Source organism: Lepidochelys kempii, chromosome 5, assembly GCF_965140285.1.
Source record: "Lepidochelys kempii isolate rLepKem1 chromosome 5, rLepKem1.hap1, whole genome shotgun sequence".
Classification (NCBI taxonomy): domain Eukaryota; kingdom Metazoa; phylum Chordata; order Testudines; family Cheloniidae; genus Lepidochelys; species Lepidochelys kempii.
This window is the reverse complement of record NC_136384.1, coordinates 664,226-681,980: the sequence shown is the minus strand read 5'-3', so window position 1 is coordinate 681,980 and position 17,755 is coordinate 664,226. Positions and strand designations below refer to the sequence as shown.

Sequence of the window (17,755 nt, the reverse complement as noted above, 5' to 3'; positions counted from 1 at the left end):
GGGATGGGTAAGACCTGGACTTCCAGGTCCCTGGGGTGCGGGGGGAGCTGGGATTGATGGGGGTACAGAGTTGGGGCCAGTGGCTTACCAGAAAAGGAGTGACTCTCCCTGAGATCCAGTCCTGAACACTGCCAGGGGCCTGGGCGCAGTCAGCCAGCAGTGTTAGCCGTGCTGCTAGAAACGAACGGCTCCCCCAGACTTAGCGCGTCCTTCTCTTCCTCCGCTAGGCTGGCACAAGAGTGACCCACTTCACAGCGTTCAACCCTGCTGGCACAGGGCAGGCGGTGTGGCAAGACCTCCTTCAGGACGGCAGGCTGGGCTCTCCGGCAGGTGAGGTGATGCACGGGCCAGGTAACTCTCTGAGCAGAGGGGTGCACAGCTCTGCCGTCAGCGAGGCAGGGAGCTGCCAGACTGGGTCTGACCCAAGGCCCACCTAGTTCAGTACTGTCCCTGCTTCAGAGGAAGGTGGGAGACCCACAGTAGCTGCTGTGGGATAATCGGCCTCCTACAAAGAGCTCATCCTGCTCTCTGATAGTGAGAGAGTGGTTTAAACCCTGAAGCCGGAGGTTTAATATCCCTGCTATGATCGCGCTGGGTAGTCTTGTCAGCCCTAGAAATGTCCATCTTCTCTCTTTGTCTCCTGCTAAGTTCTTGGCCTCAGCAACTTCCTGTGGTAGTGAGTTCCACAGGTTAATTGTGCACTGTGTGGACATGCATTTCCTTTAATCGGATGTGAATTTTCCAACTTTGAAGTTCATTGACTGTCCTCTTGTTCTTGTGTTCTGAGATACGGGGAGCAGACATTCCAAAAAGGCATTAGAATATTCTCCAGCTGGTTCCTTGTGCCTCTGAAGGCACCTCCTTGCTAGCTGTTTAAATCACTGTAAACATGAAAGGGTCAATTTTATGAATTTGTTGAGATGCGGGTCAGATTTTAAAGGTGACATCAAATAAACTAGATTTGCCAATTGTCTTAAGTGTTCCAGCCAATCTTCAAATAGAATCTAATAGGCTAATCCCTTTGAATTGAGTCCAGGGAGCGCTAGTTTACTAATTTAGTGCTAGGCTCTTTTCAGGTCAACTTTTAGCATGAATAGTGTTAAATCAGTAAAAGCAGCAGAGAGTCCTGTGGCACCTTATAGACTAACAGACATATTGGAGTATGAGCTTTCGTGGGCGAATACCCACTTTGTCGGATGCATGGAGTGGAGATTTCCAGAGGCAGGTATAAATATGCAAGTAAGAATCAGGCTAGGGATAATGAGGTTAGTGCAATCAGGGAGGATGAGGCCCTCTTCTAGCAGCTGAGGTGTGAACACTGAGGGAGGAGAAACTGCTTTTGTCATTGGCGAGCCGGTCACCGTCTGGGTTTACTCCTGAGCTGATGGGGTCAAATTTGCAAATGCACTGAAGCTCAGCAGTTTCCCATTGCAGTCTGGTCCTGACGTTTTTTTGCTGCAGGGTGGTGACCTTTACATCTGCTAGTGTGCGTCCAGCGAGGCTGAAGTGTTCTCCTACAGGTTTTTGAATCTTGCCATTCCTAATATCTGATTTGTGTCCATTTATCCTTTTACGTAGGGACTGTCCACAGATCAGCCACACCGTCACCGGTTCATTCACCTGCACATCCACCAATGTAATCTATGCCATCCTGTGCCAGCAATGCCCCTCTGCTGTGTACATCGGCCAGACTGGACAGTCCCTACGTAAAAGGATAAATGGACACAAATCAGATATTAGGAATGGCAATAGACAAAAACCTGTAGGAGAACACTTCAGCCTCCCTGGACGCACACTAGCAGGTGTAAAGGCGGCCGTCCTGCAGCAAAAAACTTCAGGACCAGACTTCAAAGAGAAACTGCTGAGCTTCAGTTCATTTGCAAATTTGACCCCATCGGCTCAGGATTAAACCCAGACGGTGACCGGCTCGCCAACGACAAAAGCAGTTTCTCCTCCCTCGGTGTTCACACCTCAACTGCTAGAAGAGGGCCTCATCCTCCCTGATTGAACTAACCTCCTTATCCCTAGCCTGATTCTTGCTTGCATATTTATACCTGCCTCTGGAAATTTCCACTCCATGCATCCGACAAAGTGGTATTCACCCATGAAAGCTCATGCTCCAATACGTCTGTTAGTCTATAAGGTGCCACAGGACTCTTTGCCGCTTTTACAGATCCAGACTAACACGGCTACCCCTCTAAAGTGTTAAATCAGGACACTCGGTTATTCTCAACCAATCAACAGTTCACCCAGAATCACATCAGTATGTGATCAAGAGTTCACCAGTCAAGGGAAGACGCAACCAACGTTTACAGATACACTGAATTTCATCAAAGAAGGAAATCAGGTTAATCTGGCATGATCTACCTTTGGTAACCCATGTTGCACAACATCCCCTTTTCTGTTTACCGCCAGGAATTTAATATAATTATTCTTTCTTTCACAAGTTGTTCCAAAGTCTTGCATAGTGCTGAGGTCAGACCTCTACAATTGCCCAGATCACTTTTTTCTTCTTTTTTAATTATAGGTACAGTGTTAGCTATTCTCCAGGCATAAAGTGCTAATGCCAAATAGATTTATTAAAAATCCTTGCTACTGAATAAGCGCCCTCATAAGCCACCTCTTTCAGTATTCTGGGATGAAAATTATCTGGCCCCCCTGATTACAGCACATTATGTTCTTTGATTTTTTCTTCCAGTTCAGATGTGGTAATTTCTATTTCTATACACTCCTTTCCATCAGCCATCATGCCCATGTTCCTTATTATCTTAACTGAAAAATGAGGTAAAGTATTGGGATAACAGGGCAGAGTTTGACAGCCCTGGGAGTCCTTTCCGATTTATGTTTTATGTCTCTAAAGTTCATGCTTCAGGGTGTAACAAAGCGGTCTTTGGCGGGACACTTCTGAGAGTATCAATTCAGGACAAATTGCTCAGAGCCGGGCAGTCACAGCCCAAGGCTGGGGGTCCTTTACTACTAAGGCATCAAACCAGCCAAACAGAGAGAACTTCGGTTTCACCCCACTGGCTAACCAGAAGTCATACAAGCAATTTCCTCAGACACTCCAGTTTCCCAGTATCACCACCAGTGCCCCTCGTTATGGGGACAAATAGTTATGAAAACCAATACCCCAGTAAAAGAAAAAAGGTTCCCTCGATCCCAAAGGACCAAGCCCCAGACCCAAGTCAATATACAAATCAGATCTTACCCACAAATCACTCTGTTGCCAATCCTTTAGAATCTAAAATCTAAAGGTTTATTCATAAAAGGAAAGAAATATAGATGAGAGCTAGAATTGATTAAATGGAATCAAATAAATACAAAAATTGCAAAGTTCTTAGTTCAGGCTTGTTTCAGGCTCGATGGGATTTCTGCTGATTTAAACCAGTCAAGTCTCTGGACTACAAACATCCCAGCTTGGATGGGTCATTCAGAGCTTCAGTGTGTAGCAAGGTTCCTCCAGACATCACAAGCAGGATTGAAGACCAAATGAAGAAGATGCAGCTGCCTTTTATAGTCTTTTATGCGGCCTGTGCTTCCTTTGTTCCAAACACAAGCTGCCCAGCTCATGGTTTGGAAGCCTAAGGGTGTGGCTACACTTCCAGATGTAGAGCGCCGGGAGTTAAACCAGCCCTCGGAGACAGCAGCAGGGAAAGCGCTTGTGACGGGTTGGGTCAAAGAAACCCCCTTGGGGACTGCCACCTGATGTGCTGGGACTACCTCTGAGCCCGTTTTCCCTGGCAGCTTGGGACTCTGGAACCCTTGCCTGGTTTGAGCCAGACACGCCAGCCTGCTACAAACACAGACTCAGGTCTGAACCACGTCCCCCAAAAGCTGCAGGCTTAACTGAAAACAGCTTAAGAAGTGTCCCAGTTCCCAATGGGATCCAAACCCCAAATAAATCCGTTTTTACCCTGTATAAGGCGTATACAGGGTAAACTCATAAATTGTTCGCCCTCTATAACATTGATAGAGAGGTATGCGCAGCTGTTTGCCCCCCCAGGTATTAATACTTACTCTGGGTTAATTAATAAGCAAAACGTGATTTTATTAAATATAAAAAGTAGGATTTAAGTGGTTCCAAGTGATAACAGACAGAACAAAGTGAATTACGAAGCAAAATAAAATAAAACACGCAAGTCTAAGCCTGATACAGTAAGAAAACAGAATACAGGTAAATCTCACCTTCAGAGATGTTTCAGTAGGCTTTTTTCACAGACTGGACGCCTTGCTAGTCTGGTCCCAATCCTTTCCCCCGGTACAGTCCTTGTTCCAGCTCAGGTGGTAGCTAGGGGATTTCTCATAACTACAGCCCCCTTTGTTCTCTTTGGCACAAGGTGGGAATCTTTTGTCTCTTTGGGTTCCCCCCCCTTTCTAAATGGAAAAGCCCCAGATTTAAGATGGATTCCAGGACCTGGTGACATGGTCACATGTCCTGTGAGACCCCAAGCCTCCATTCTTCACAGGAAGGCCTGCCTGCAAACAGAGCCATCCACAGTCAATTGTCCTGGTTGATGGGAGCCATCGAGATTCCAAGCCACCATGAATGGCCCACTCTTTGCACAACTAGGCCCTCAGAGTTATATTTCATATTTCTAGTATCAGACACAAGAACGATACATACATTCAACTAGGATGACCACAATCAGTAGATTAGAAGCTTTGTAGTGATACCTTACAAGAGACCTTTTGCAAGAAACATATTCCAGTTACATCATATTCACACTCATTAGCATATTTTCATAACATCCGCTGGAGTGCACCGTCACAGCGCTGCCGTGTGTTTACACTGTCAGCTGCAAGTGCGCTGGCATGGCAACGTTAGCAGCTCTTGCAATGCCACAGAGAGCAGTGCATTGTGGTAGCTATCCCAGCATGCAAGTGGCTGCAGTGTGCTTTTCAAGTGGGGGGGGTGGAGTGTGACATGGAGTGTGTATGTGGGGGGAGAGACTGTGCTTTGGGGGGCAGAGTGTGTCAGCATGCTTCTTGTAAGTCCAGAGAGCATCAGACCCCTACACACCCACCCACCCACCCGTCTTGGCGGCAGCAGCATTCCACAGTAATGGTTTGCTTTGTGTCCCGGAGCAGATAAGCAGCCGGCTGTCAGAAACGGAGCTTTGAAAAGGGATATCCACATGCCTGCAGCCGAGTTCAAAACAATGACCAGAGTCCCCACTTGACTTCAGGGGATTATGGGACGTTTCCGGAGGCCAGTCACAGCGCAGTAATGATGCAACACATCGTCCACACTGACACCTGGGCGTTTCAGCCGGGGCGCAGCAAGCTTTATGCTTCTCGTGGAGGTGAATTACCAGGAGCGCTCCAGCTGCCGAGTCCAGGCGCTCTAAGTCCCTTGTCAGTGTGGACACCTCAGGAGTTAGGGCACCCGGGGCTGATTTAATGCGCTCTAACTTGCAAGTGTAGCTAAGCCCTTAGAGTCCTCACCATAGGCAGGCCCCTGCATACCTTGCTGAGTCACAAGGCGTGTCTGCCTTCTCTCAGTGGGTCACTTGTATAGCTGATGGTCCTTAATGGGCCACCAAGCAGGCTAGGCGGTGCTGACACCAGACTGTCTGGGGGTGTCCCCCAGAAGCATAGCACAAGTTTGAAATACAGACATACATACATATCTATAACTCATAACACAAAGGTGATACAAACAAGATTATCACATCTAGCAAATTATAACATTTTTGCAGATATCTTACATGGCAGATCTGGCTGATTACTTCATGGGCGTTACCCCAGGAGCCAACATTGGAAACAGGTCTAGAGCCAACACTCATAACTTTAAATACAAAAATGATACATGCATCCAGATAGCATAATCATAACCCGCAGATCATAACCTTGTCACAGACACCTCACATGACCTCCTTCATACAAGGTTTGGTGCAACTATAGGACCTTGGTTGCAACAATGATCAATATGGTCACAGTTCATGTCAGTAATGTCACATAGAGCTTCTGTATGTCACCTGCAGGGGTCAGGAAGGAATTCCCCACCCCATGTACTTAGGTGGATTTTTTTTTTGGTTTTGTGCATTTTCCCCCTCCTTCCTCTGAAGCATCAGGGATGGTCACGGCTGGAGATGGGACACTAGGTGGGTAGGCCAGGGCTCTGAGGTGGCACCAAGCGCTCGCTCTCTCTCAGGGGCTTGGCTGGCTGGTTCTTGCTCACATGCTCATGGTCTAGCTGGTCACCACAGGGACCGTGGGGGGTTTCTATTTCCTTTGCAGTGTGTGGGTGCAAGTCACTTGCCAGGATCATCTGGGAGTATCTCACTTCGTCAGTTCCCTGTCTCGTGGGGGCCTCAGGCATGGTTCCTCTCGGCACCTCCTGGCCTCTGCTCATGGCATGTCACAGCCCGGTCTCCTGAGGGCTGCAAGACTTTGGTCTCCTTTCCGTTGTTGGGTTTAGAGTGCGGTGCTGGGTGGGGTCAGTGGCCTGGGACATGTTGGAAGTCAGACTAGAGATCTGGTGAACACTTCTGGCTCTGTGAATGCACCAATCCTGTCTTGCAAGCAACTGTCACAGACAAGGGCTGAGCTCAGTAGCTACATCAAAGAACAAAGCAAGTCACCGAGATGGCTTGGACATTTACTGGTGATCATCCATCATCGGGCTTTTGGCACCGAATACATCTATCCCCTTCCAGTGTTAGTCCAAGGAGTAAGGATGCCGTTGTGATTAAGACACTTCTAAGCGTGTGGCCTCTGCTGTTGGAATGAATTGCTCCCGATGGGACCAGTTTACAGTATCAAGCAATTGCTTAAAGCTATAGTTCAGAACACAGTTTGCTTGGACTTGCACAGGAGGGCATGCCTCAGCATTAGGTGACATCTAAACTACAGTGATGTGAGGTCTCACTACAGAGCATAGACTCACCAAGAGAACCCACAGCCATTGATGTTAAAGAACAGCACGGGAAATACAAGCTTTGGAATGAAATCTGACCCCTTCTTCTCCCATTTGTGACAGGATCCCTGGGTTGCAGCCTGGGACCGTGGGGCCCCTGTTCCCCCTGAACTCTCTCCAGCCTGGGCTGTCTCTCACAATGCCTTGCTAGTGACCAGCAGCACCCCCTCCCGGCGCTGTGATCACTCAGCACAACCACATGTGGAGCCCCACACCCAGCGAGATTGCCTGAAGGCTCCCAGAGCCACTCGCGAATCACACAGGGAGGCACCAGCCAAATCCCCCCAGCTCCCAGCACTGTACCCCAGGAATAAACCGTCTTGCACTGCTCAAGACGAGCTGTGCACGTTTATTAATTGGTTCACCACGTCATCAATGGAAAGTGGACATACACCGGCCTTTGCCAACCCGAGCAGGTTCACCAGACACCTCAGGCAAACTCACTGGTAAAGATAAACAGTTGGGGTATAGAATGTCACACCATTAACCCTGGAACCTCTCCTCATGGTTGATCTGAGTGTCCATTTTGCAGCTGCTTTGCAGGTTCATTCACCTCTTGGTCCTGTGACCCTGGATGAGGGGAGAGGCTGTCTCCAGGTTCTCTGAGCTCTGGGGGTCCCACATGGTGACCTCAGTTTTATATACCCTGATTCCAGGGTTTGTTAGAGGGGCACCTTCTCATTTCTCCTGGGCACTTGCCAACTGATTTCAGCTGTTGCTCTGCAGCTTCCATGGGTATCCAGTAGATGGCACAGGTGTATAACACATTTCTTCAGTGCTTTTCTTATCAAGGCTTTGTATGTTAGGTTCAGTTCAAGGACTGTATTTCCATATTAGCCCACATTGTTAATTGGAATGTCCTTTCAAAGTTATTCCCCAATTTTATCTTTCAATATTCCTTCGTCTTTGTCATACAATTCCTATTTCTTCTAGAGTGCCACAATTATTTACAATGAAAACCAACAAAGTCCCTTATCTTCCAAATCTACATGTCTGTGTAGGCGTGCCTGGCTGTCCCTCACTGTCAATATCAGGGGGCGGCCATGGCTCTTTGCTACAGTCCTTCATGTGGTTTTGATTGTAGATAAGCATTTCATATTATTTAGGGCTTGCAGCAGAACAAGGGACACTATTCACATATAGACTCAGAATATCAGGGTTGGAAGAGACCTCAGGAGGTCATCTAGTCCAACCCCCTGCTCAAAGCAGGACCAACCCCAACTAAATCATCCCAGACAGGGCTTTGTCAGCCTGACCTTAAAAACCTCTAAGGAAGGGGATTCCACCACCTCCCTAGGTAACGCCTTCCAGTGTTTCACCATCCTCCTAGTGAAATAGTTTTTCCTAATATCCAACCTAAACCTCCCCCACTGCAACTTGAGGCCATTACTCCTTGTTCTGTCATCAGCTACCACTGAGAACAGTCTAGAGCTATCCTCTTTGGCACCCCACTTCGGGTAGTTGAAAGCGGCTATCAAATGCCCCCTCATTCTTCTCTTCCACAGACTAAACAATCCCAGTTCCCTCAGCCTCTCCTCATAACTCATGTGCTCCAGTCCCCTAATCATTTTTGCTGCCCTCCGCTGGACTCTTTCCAATTTTTCTGCATCCTTCGTGTGGGTGGGGGGAATGTCCAAAACTGGACGCAATACTCCAGGTGTGGCCTCACCAATGCTGAATAGAGGGGAATGATCACATCCCTCGATCTGCTGGCAATGCTCCTACTAATACAGCCCAATATACTGTTTGCCTTCTTGGCAACAAGGGCACACTGTTGACTCCTATCCAGCTTCTTGTCCACCGTAACCCCTAGGTCCTTTTCTGCAGAACTGCTGCCGAGCCTCTCGATCCCCAGCCTGTAGCGGTGCATGGAATTCTTCCATCCTAAGTGCAGGACTCTGCACTTGTCCTTGTTGAACCTCATCAGATTTCTTTTGGCCCAATCCTCTAATTTGTCTGGGTCCCTCTGTATCCTGTCCCTACCCTCCAGTGTGTCTACCTCTCCTCCCAGTTTAGTGTCATCTGCAAACTTGCTGAGGATGCAATCCATGCCATCCTCCAGATCATTAATGAAGATATTGAATCATTAGGTCTGTTTTAGTCTTTCAGGAACCAATAGTTAGATCCATCAAATGGGGTATGTCTATGCTGCACGCTCCCTTTGGCACTGTGTACATCTACACTGCAGCTGCTCCTCCGTCTGAAGAGCCATTGCAATTTCAAGCCCTTGTAGATCGAATAGTGCGGACTTACAGCTTCCCTCTGTTTCTCTTGGCAAAGCGTCCCATCAGTCTAAGTTCAAGTTCAATGGTAAAAGTCTTTCTATTGTGGATGGTTAGTGGCAACCAGCAAATGCTGTGTGGACTGACCCAGCCTCATGTCAGTCACTCGCAAAGAAAGCTGGTCAATGATGTTGGTTTCCCTGTGAGGGTTTGTAAGGAGTTCCTGCTCACCCTCCTCCAAAGCGGATAGTAATGGCAGCAGCAACATGCAGAACAAGAGAGAGCCCTTCGCACTCGGTGACTTCTGACGAGGATGGTAGAAGAATGGATGCGTTAGGAAGGAAGTTATTCAGCCTCACTTCGTATGAAACTGGCAAACTACCAAGCAGTCATGTCTCGTTACCATTTCCTTTTTGGGGGAAAAAGTCTTGGCCAGGTCTTTGCCGGAGGATTGACAGAGACAGGTGAATGTGTTAGTACAGGAGGGCAGCGTGTAGCAGAGCATGGGCTAAGAGCTTCACTCGATGTTTGTGATTCAGTGGCAAGATCAGTTGCATCTTCAGTTGCTCTTCGCAGACAGAGACAATACCTAAGATAGGAAATCCCCCAGGTGAAGGAGATGGACTTTTTAGTGACAAAACTAATGACGTTTTAGGAAAGATAAAGGATACAAGATCAACAGCAAAATCATTAGGTCTGTTTTAGTCTTTCAGGAACCAACTTTTAGATACATCACAAACAGTTTTACCCCCTTTATCTTTGTTGTCTTACTACACCCAAAGATGACAAGGATACCAACAACAACAAACCCTACAACTTCTCAGCAGCAACAGAGAAAGGCTTTAAACTATTCATGGCATCGAGTCATTCTGCAATTTCCTCTTCTCTAAGAAATCTGAGAAGTGATGATTGAGATCTGCCAACCAGTCAATGATACAACTGTACTTCCCCTTTTTGAATGTGAGCTTTCTCACGTCCTCCATGCATGGGTCGGACAATAGTGGGCTTAAGAAATTACAGAAAAAGGTTTTACTATTCAATTCAGAGCCCTCCCTCTATCCAGCATCATCCCTCCCCACCTTTCTCTCCTCAGGGACTCCTCCCGTGAGACTATGATAAGAATAAAGAACGAGGAGTGCTTGCGGAACCTTAGAGATTAACAAATTTATTTGGGCATAAGCTTTCGTGGGCTAAAACCCACTTCATCAGATGAATGAAGTGGAAAATACAGTAGGAAGATATATAGATAGATGAAAGCTACTATTTCACATTTGGGGACGATTTATATCTTCAAGTCAGCGGCACTGCTATGGGTACCCGCATGGCCCCACAGTATGCCAACATTTTTATGGCTGACTTAGAACAGCGCTTCCTCAGCTCTCGTCCCCTAACGCCCCTACTCTACTTGCGCTATATTGATGACATCTTCATCATCTGGACCCACGAAAAAGAAGCCCTTGAGGAATTGCACCAGGATTTCAACAATTTCCATCCCACCATCAACCTCAGCCTGGACCAGTCCACACAAGAGATCCACTTCCTGGACACTACAGTGCTAATAAGCGATGGTCACATAAACACCACCCTATACCAGAAACCTACTGACAGCCATACTTATCTACATGCCTCCAGCTTCTGTCCAGACCACATCACATGATCCATTGTCTACAGCCAAGCTCTAAGATACAACCACATTTGCTCCAATCCCTCAGACAGAGACAAACACCTGCAGGATCTCTATCAACTACAATACCCACCTGCCGAAGTGAAGAAACAAATGGACAGAGCCAGAAGAGTACCCAGAAGTCACCTACTACAGGACAGGCCCAACAAAGAAAATAACAGAACGCCACTAGCCGTCACCTTCAGCCCCCAACTAAAACCTCTCCAGTGCATCATTAAGGATCAGCAACCTATCCTGAAGGATGACCCATCACTCTCACAGACCTTGGGAGACAGGCCAGTCCTTGCTTACAGACAGCCCCCCAACCTGAAGCAAATACTCACCAGCAACCACACACCATACAACAGAACCACTAACCCAGGAACCTATCCTTGCAACAAAGCCCGTTGCCAACTCTGTCCACATATCTATTCAAGGGACATCATCATAGGACCTAATCACATCAGCCACACTATCAGAGGCTCGTTCACCTGCACATCCACCAATGTGATAGATGCCATCATGTGCCAGCAATGCCCCTCTGCCATGTACATTGGCCAAACCGTACAGTCTCCATGCAAAAGAATAAATAGACACAAATCAGACGTTAAGAATTATAACATTCAAAAACCAGTTGGGGAACACTTCAACCTCCCTGGAGAGTCAATTGCAGACCTAAAAATTGCAATTCTTCAACCAAAAAACTTCAAAAACAGACTCCAATGAGAAACTGCAGAACTGGAATTAATTTGCAAACTGGGCACCATCAAATTAGGCCTGAATAAAGACGAAGAGAGGGAAGAGCATCTTCGCAAGCAGGCTGGCTAACCTAGTGTGGAGGGCTTTAAACTACGTTCACCGGGGGAAGGAGACCAAAGCCCTGAGGTAAGTGGGGAAGTGGGATACCGGGAGGAAGCACGATCAGGAGTGCGCGAGAGGGGAGGGCTCCTGCCTCATACTGAGAAAGAGGGATGATCAGCGAGTTATCTCAAGTGCCTATACACAAATGCAAAAAGCCTGGGAAACAAGCAGGGAGAACTGGAAGTCCTGGCACAGTCAAGGAATTATGATGTGATTGGAATGACAGAGACTTGGTGGGTTAACTCCCATGACTAGAGTACTGTCATGGATGGATATAAGTTGTTCAGGAAGGACAGGCAGAGCAGAAAAGGTGGGGGAGTTGCACTGTATGTAAGAAAGCAGTAGGACTGCTCAGAGCTCTGGTATGAACCTATGGAATAACTGAGAGTCTCTGGATTAAGTTTAGAAGTGTGAGTAACACGGGTGATGTCGTGGTGGGAGTCTGCTATAGACCACCGGACCAGGGGGATGAGGTGGACGAGGCTTTCTTCCGGCAACTCGCAGAAGCTACTAGATCGCACACCCGGGTTCTCATGGCAACTTCAATCACCCTGATATCTGCTGGGAGAGCAATACAGCAGTGCACAGACAATCCAGGAAGTTTTTGGAAAGTGTAGGGGACAATTTCCTGGTGGCAAGTGCTGGAGGAACCAACTAGGGGCAGAGCTCTTCTTGACCTGCTGCTCACAAACCAGGAAGAATTAGGGGAAGCAAAAGTGGATGGGAACCTGGGAGGCAGTGACCATGAGATGGTCGAGTTCAGGATCCTGACACAGGGAAGAAAGGAGAGCAGCAGAATACCCTGGACCCTGGACTTCAGAAAAGCAGACTTTGACTCCCTCAGGGAACTGATGGGCAGGATCCCCTAGGAGAATAACATGAGGGGGAAGGAGTCCAGGAGAGCTGGCTGTATTTTAAAAAATCCTTACTGAGGTTACAGGGGCAAATCATCCCGATGTGTAGAAAGAATAGTAAATATGGCAGGCAACCAGCTTGGCTTAACAGTGAAATCCTTGCTGATCTTGAACACAAAAAAGAAGCTTACAAGAAGTGGAAGATTGGACAAATGACCAGGGATGAGTATAAAAATATTGCTCGGGCATGCAGGAGTGAAATCAGAAAGGCCAAATCACACCTGGAGTTGCAGCTAGCAAGAGATGTTAAGAGTAACAAGAAGGGTTTCTTCAGGTATGTTAGCAACAAGAAGAAAGTCAAGGAAAGTGTGGGCCCCTTACTGAATGAGGGAGGCAACCTAGTGACAGAGCATGTGGAAAAAGCTAATGTACTCAATGCTTTTTTTGCCTGTGTCTTCACGAACAAGGTCAGCTCCCAGACTACTGCACTGGGCAGCACAGCATGGGGAGGAGGTGACCAGCCCTCTGTGGAGAAAGAAGTGGTTTGGGACTATTTAGAAAAGCTGGACGAGCACAAGTCCATGGGGCTGGATGCACTGCATCCGAGAGTGCTAAAGGAGTTGGCGGATGTGATTGCAGAGCCATTGGCCATTATCTTTGAAAACTCATGGCGATCGGGGGAAGTCCCGGACGACTGGAAAAAGGCTAATGTAGTGCCAATCTTTAAAAAAGGGAAGAAGGAGGATCCTGGGAACTACAGGCCAGTCAGCCTCACCTCAGTCCCTGGAAAAATCATGGAGCAGGTCCTCAAGAAATCAATTCTGAAGCACTTCGAGGAGAGGAAAGTGATCAGGAACAGTCAGCATGGATTCACCAAGGGCAAGTCATGCCTGACTAATCTAATTGCCTTCTATGACGAGATAACTGGCTCTATGGATGAGGGGAAAGCGGTGGACGTGTTGTTCCTTGACTTTAGCAAAGCTTTTGACACAGTCTCCCACAGTATTCTTGCCAGCAAGTTAAAGAAGTATGGGCTGGATGAATGAACTATAAGGTGGATAGAAAGTTGGCTAGATTGTCGGGGTCGACGGGTAGTGATCAATGGCTCCATGTCTAGTTGGCAGCCGGTATCAAGTGGAGTGCCCCAAGGGTCGGTGCTGGGGCCGGTTTTGTTCAATATCTTCATAAATGATAAGCTATTACCAGCAGGACAGTGGGGTGGGAGGAGGTATTGTTTTATGATCTCTGTGTGTATATAAAGTCTGCTGCAGTTTCCGCGGTATGCATCCGATGAAGTGAGCTGTAGCTCACGAAAGCTCATGCTCAAATAAATTGGTTAGTCTCTAAGGTGCCACAAGTACTCCTTTTCTTTTTGCGAATACAGACTAACACGGCTGCTACTCTGAAACCTTTCATAAATGATGTGGAGGATGGTGTGGATTGCACCCTCAGCAAGTTTGCAGATGACACTAAACTGGGAGGAGAGGTAGATACGCTGGAGGGTAGGGATAGGATACAGAGGGCCCTAGACAAATTAGAGGATTGGGCCAAAAGAAATCTGATGAATCATAGAATATCAGGGTTGGAAGGGACCCCAGAAGGTCATCTAGTCCAACCCCCTGCTCAAAGCAGGACCAATTCCCAGTTAAATCATCCCAGCCAGGGCTTTGTCAAGCCTGACCTTAAAAACCTCTAAGGAAGGAGATTCTACCACCTCCCTAGGTAACGCATTCCAGTGTTTCACCACCCTCTTAGTGAAAAAGTTTTTCCTAATATCCAATCTAAACCTCCCCCACTGCAACTTGAGACCATTACTCCTCGTTCTGTCATCTGCTACCATTGAGAACAGTCTAGAGCCATCCTCTTTGGAACCCCCTTTCAGGTAGTTGAAAGCAGCTATCAAATCCCCCCTCATTCTTCTCTTCTGCAGGCTAAACAATCCCAGCTCCCTCAGCCTCTCCTCATAACTCATGTGTTCCAGTCCCCTAATCATTTTTGTTGCCCTTCGCTGGACTCTCTCCAATTTATCCACATCCTTCTTGAAGTGTGGGGCCCAAAACTGGACACAGTACTCCAGATGAGGCCTCACCAATGTCGAATAGAGGGGAACGATCACGTCCCTCGATCTGCTCGCTATGCCCCTACTTATACATCCCAAAATGCCATTGGCCTTCTTGGCAACAAGGGCACACTGCTGACTCATATCCAGCTTCTCGTCCACTGTCACCCCTAGGTCCTTTTCCGCAGAACTGCTGCCTAGCCATTCGGTCCCTAGTCTGTAGCTGTGCATTGGGTTCTTCCGTCCTAAGTGCAGAACCCTGCACTTATCCTTATTGAACCTCATCAGATTCCTTTTGGCCCAATCTTCCAATTGGTCTAGGTCCTTCTGTATCCTATCCCTCCCCTCCAGCGTATCTACCACTCCTCCCAGTTTAGTATCATCCGCAAATTTGCTGAGAGTGCAATCCACACCATCCTCCAGATCATTTATGAAGATATTGAATAAAACCGGCCCCAGGACCGACCCTTGGGGCACTCCACTTGATACCGGCTGCCAACTAGACATGGAGCCATTGATCACTACCCGTTGAGCCCGACAATCTAGCCAGCTTTCTACCCACCTTATAGTGCATTCATCCAGCCCATACTTCCTTAACTTGGTGACAAGAATACTATGGGAGACCGTGTCAAAAGCTTTGCTAAAGTCAAGAAACAATACATCCACTGCTTTCCCTTCATCCACAGAACCAGTAATCTCATCATAAAAGGCGATTAGATTAGTCAGGCATGACCTTCCCTTGGTGAATCCATGCTGGCTGTTCCTGATCACTTTCCTCTCATGCAAGTGCTTCAGGATTGATTCTTTGAGGACCTGCTCCATGATTTTTCCAGGGACTGAGGTGAGGCTGACTGGCTCAACAAGGTTCAACAAGGTTGAACAAGGGCAAGTGCAGAGTCCTGCACTTAGGATGGAAGAATCCCATGCACTGCTACAGACCAGGGACCAAATGGCTCGGCAGCAGTTCGGCAGAAAAGGACCTAGGGGTTAAGTGGACGAGAAGCTGGATAGGAGTCAACAGTGTGCCCTTGTTGCCAAGAAGGCCAATGGCATTTTGGGATATATAAGTAGGGGCATTGCCAGGAGATTGAGGGACGTGATCATTCCCCTCTATTCGACATTGGTGAGGCCTTATCTGGAGTACTGTGTCCAGTTTTGGGCCCCACACTACAAGTAGGATGTGGAAAAATTGGAAAGCATCCAGCGGAGGGCAACAAAAATGATTAGGGGACTGGAACACATGACTTATGAGGAGAGACTGAGGGAACTGGGATTGTTTAGTCTGCAGAAGGGAAGAATGAGGGGGGATTTGATAGCTGCTTTCAACTACCTGAAAGGGGGTTCCAAAGAGAATGGATCTAGACTGTTCTCAGTGGTGGCAGATGACAGAACAAGGAGTAATGGTCTCAAGTTGCAGTGGGGGAGGTTTTGATATTGGATATCTAGGATATTAGGATATCTAGGATATTGGATATTAGGAAAAACTTTTTCACTAGGAGGGTGGTGAAGCACTGGAATGCGTTACCTAGGGAGATGGTGGAATTTCCTTCCTTAGATATTTTTAAGGTCAGGCTTGACAAAGCCCTGGCTGGGATGATTTAGTTGGGGATTGGTCCTGCTTTAAGCAGGGGGTTGGACTAGATGACCTCCTGAGGTCCCTTCCAACCCTGATATTCTATGATTCTATGAGTGAATGGGTCATTACACAAACTAAAAACTATTTCCCCACCTACTGTTACTCTCATCTTCTTGTCAACTGTATGAAATGGGCCATCCTGATTACCACTATAAAAGTGATTTTTCCTCCTGCTGATAATAGCTCACTTTAATTGATTTGTCTCCTTAGAGTTGGTAAGGCAACCCCCATCTTTTCATGTTCTCTGTGTGTGTGTGTGTGTGTCTGTGTGTATATATATATATATATCTTCCTACTGTATTTTCCGCTCCATGCATCTGATGAGGTGGGTTTTAGTCCACGAAAGCTGATGCCCAGATAAATTTGTTTGTCTCTAAGGTGTCACAAGTACTGTACTTCCTCTGCTTTTAATGGTAGGGCCCTTCTAGAAAGGAGCATTTCACTAACGCTGTGTGACTGTCACTGTGGTGCTTCCCTCTCCCCAGCACACCGAGCCTAATTAGATTGTGGTCACTGTTGCTTAGTGGCTCAGCTCCTCTCACTTCTTGAATTGGCTCCTGTGTGCTACTTAAGACAAAGTCAAGAACGGCGTAAGATGGCCACACTGGGTCAGACCAGTGATCCATCCAGCCCCGTATCCGGTCTGCCTACAGTGGCTGGTACAAAGAACATAACATAAGAACGTCCATAAAGGGTCAGACCAAAGGTCCATCTAGCCCAGTCTCCTGTCTACCGACAGTGGCCAGTGCCAGGTGCCCCAGAGGGAGCGAACAGAACAGGGAATCACCAAGTGACCCATTCCCTGTCGCCCATTCCCAGCGTCTGGCAAACAGAGGCTAGGGACACCATCCCTGCCCATCCTGGCTCATAGCCATGATGGACCTATCCTCCATGAACTTATCTAGTTCTTTTTTGAACCCTGTTATAGTCTTGGCCTTCACAACATCCTCTGGCAAAGAGTTCCACAGACTGTACATTGTGGGAAGAAATACTTCCTTCTGTTTGTTTTAAACCTGCTGCCTGTTCATTTCATTGGGTGATCCCTGGTTCTTATGTTGTTTACCCTGTTATATAACACTTCCCTGTTCTCTTTCTCCACACCAGTCATGATTTTATAGACCTCTAGCATATCCCCCCTTAGTCGTCTCTTTTCCAAGGTGAACAGTCCCAGTCTTATTAATCTCTCCTCATACAGCAGCTGTTCCCCACCCCTCATCATTTTTGTTGCCCTTTTCTGAACCTTTTTCAATTCCAATAGATCTTTTCTGAGATGGGGTGACCAGAACTGCACGCAGGGTTCAAGGTGTGGGTGTGCCACTGATTTATATATAGGCAATATGATATTTTCTCTCCTTTTTTTCCCCTAATGATTCCCAATATTCGGTTAGCTTTTTCAACTGCCACTGCACATTGAGTGGATGTTTTCAGAGAACTATCCACAATGACTCCAAGATCTTTCTTGAGTAGTAACAGCTAATTTAGACCCCATCATTTTATATGTAGAGTTGGGATTATGTTTTCCAATGTGCATTACTTTGCAT

General features: G+C 47.3%; 1 protein-coding gene across 2 annotated transcripts in view; it reads left to right on the top strand.

The window, feature by feature from the left end:
- GBA2 (glucosylceramidase beta 2) overlaps nucleotides 1-17,755 on the top strand; it is a 66,278-nt gene that overhangs the window by 25,655 nt on the left and 22,868 nt on the right. For both annotated transcript variants that reach the window (XM_073343259.2, XM_073343258.2), the window contains one exon: nucleotides 228-330. In XM_073343259.2, coding sequence (XP_073199360.1) covers nucleotides 228-330 — 103 coding nt within the window. The remainder of the gene's footprint in view (nucleotides 1-227; nucleotides 331-17,755) is intronic.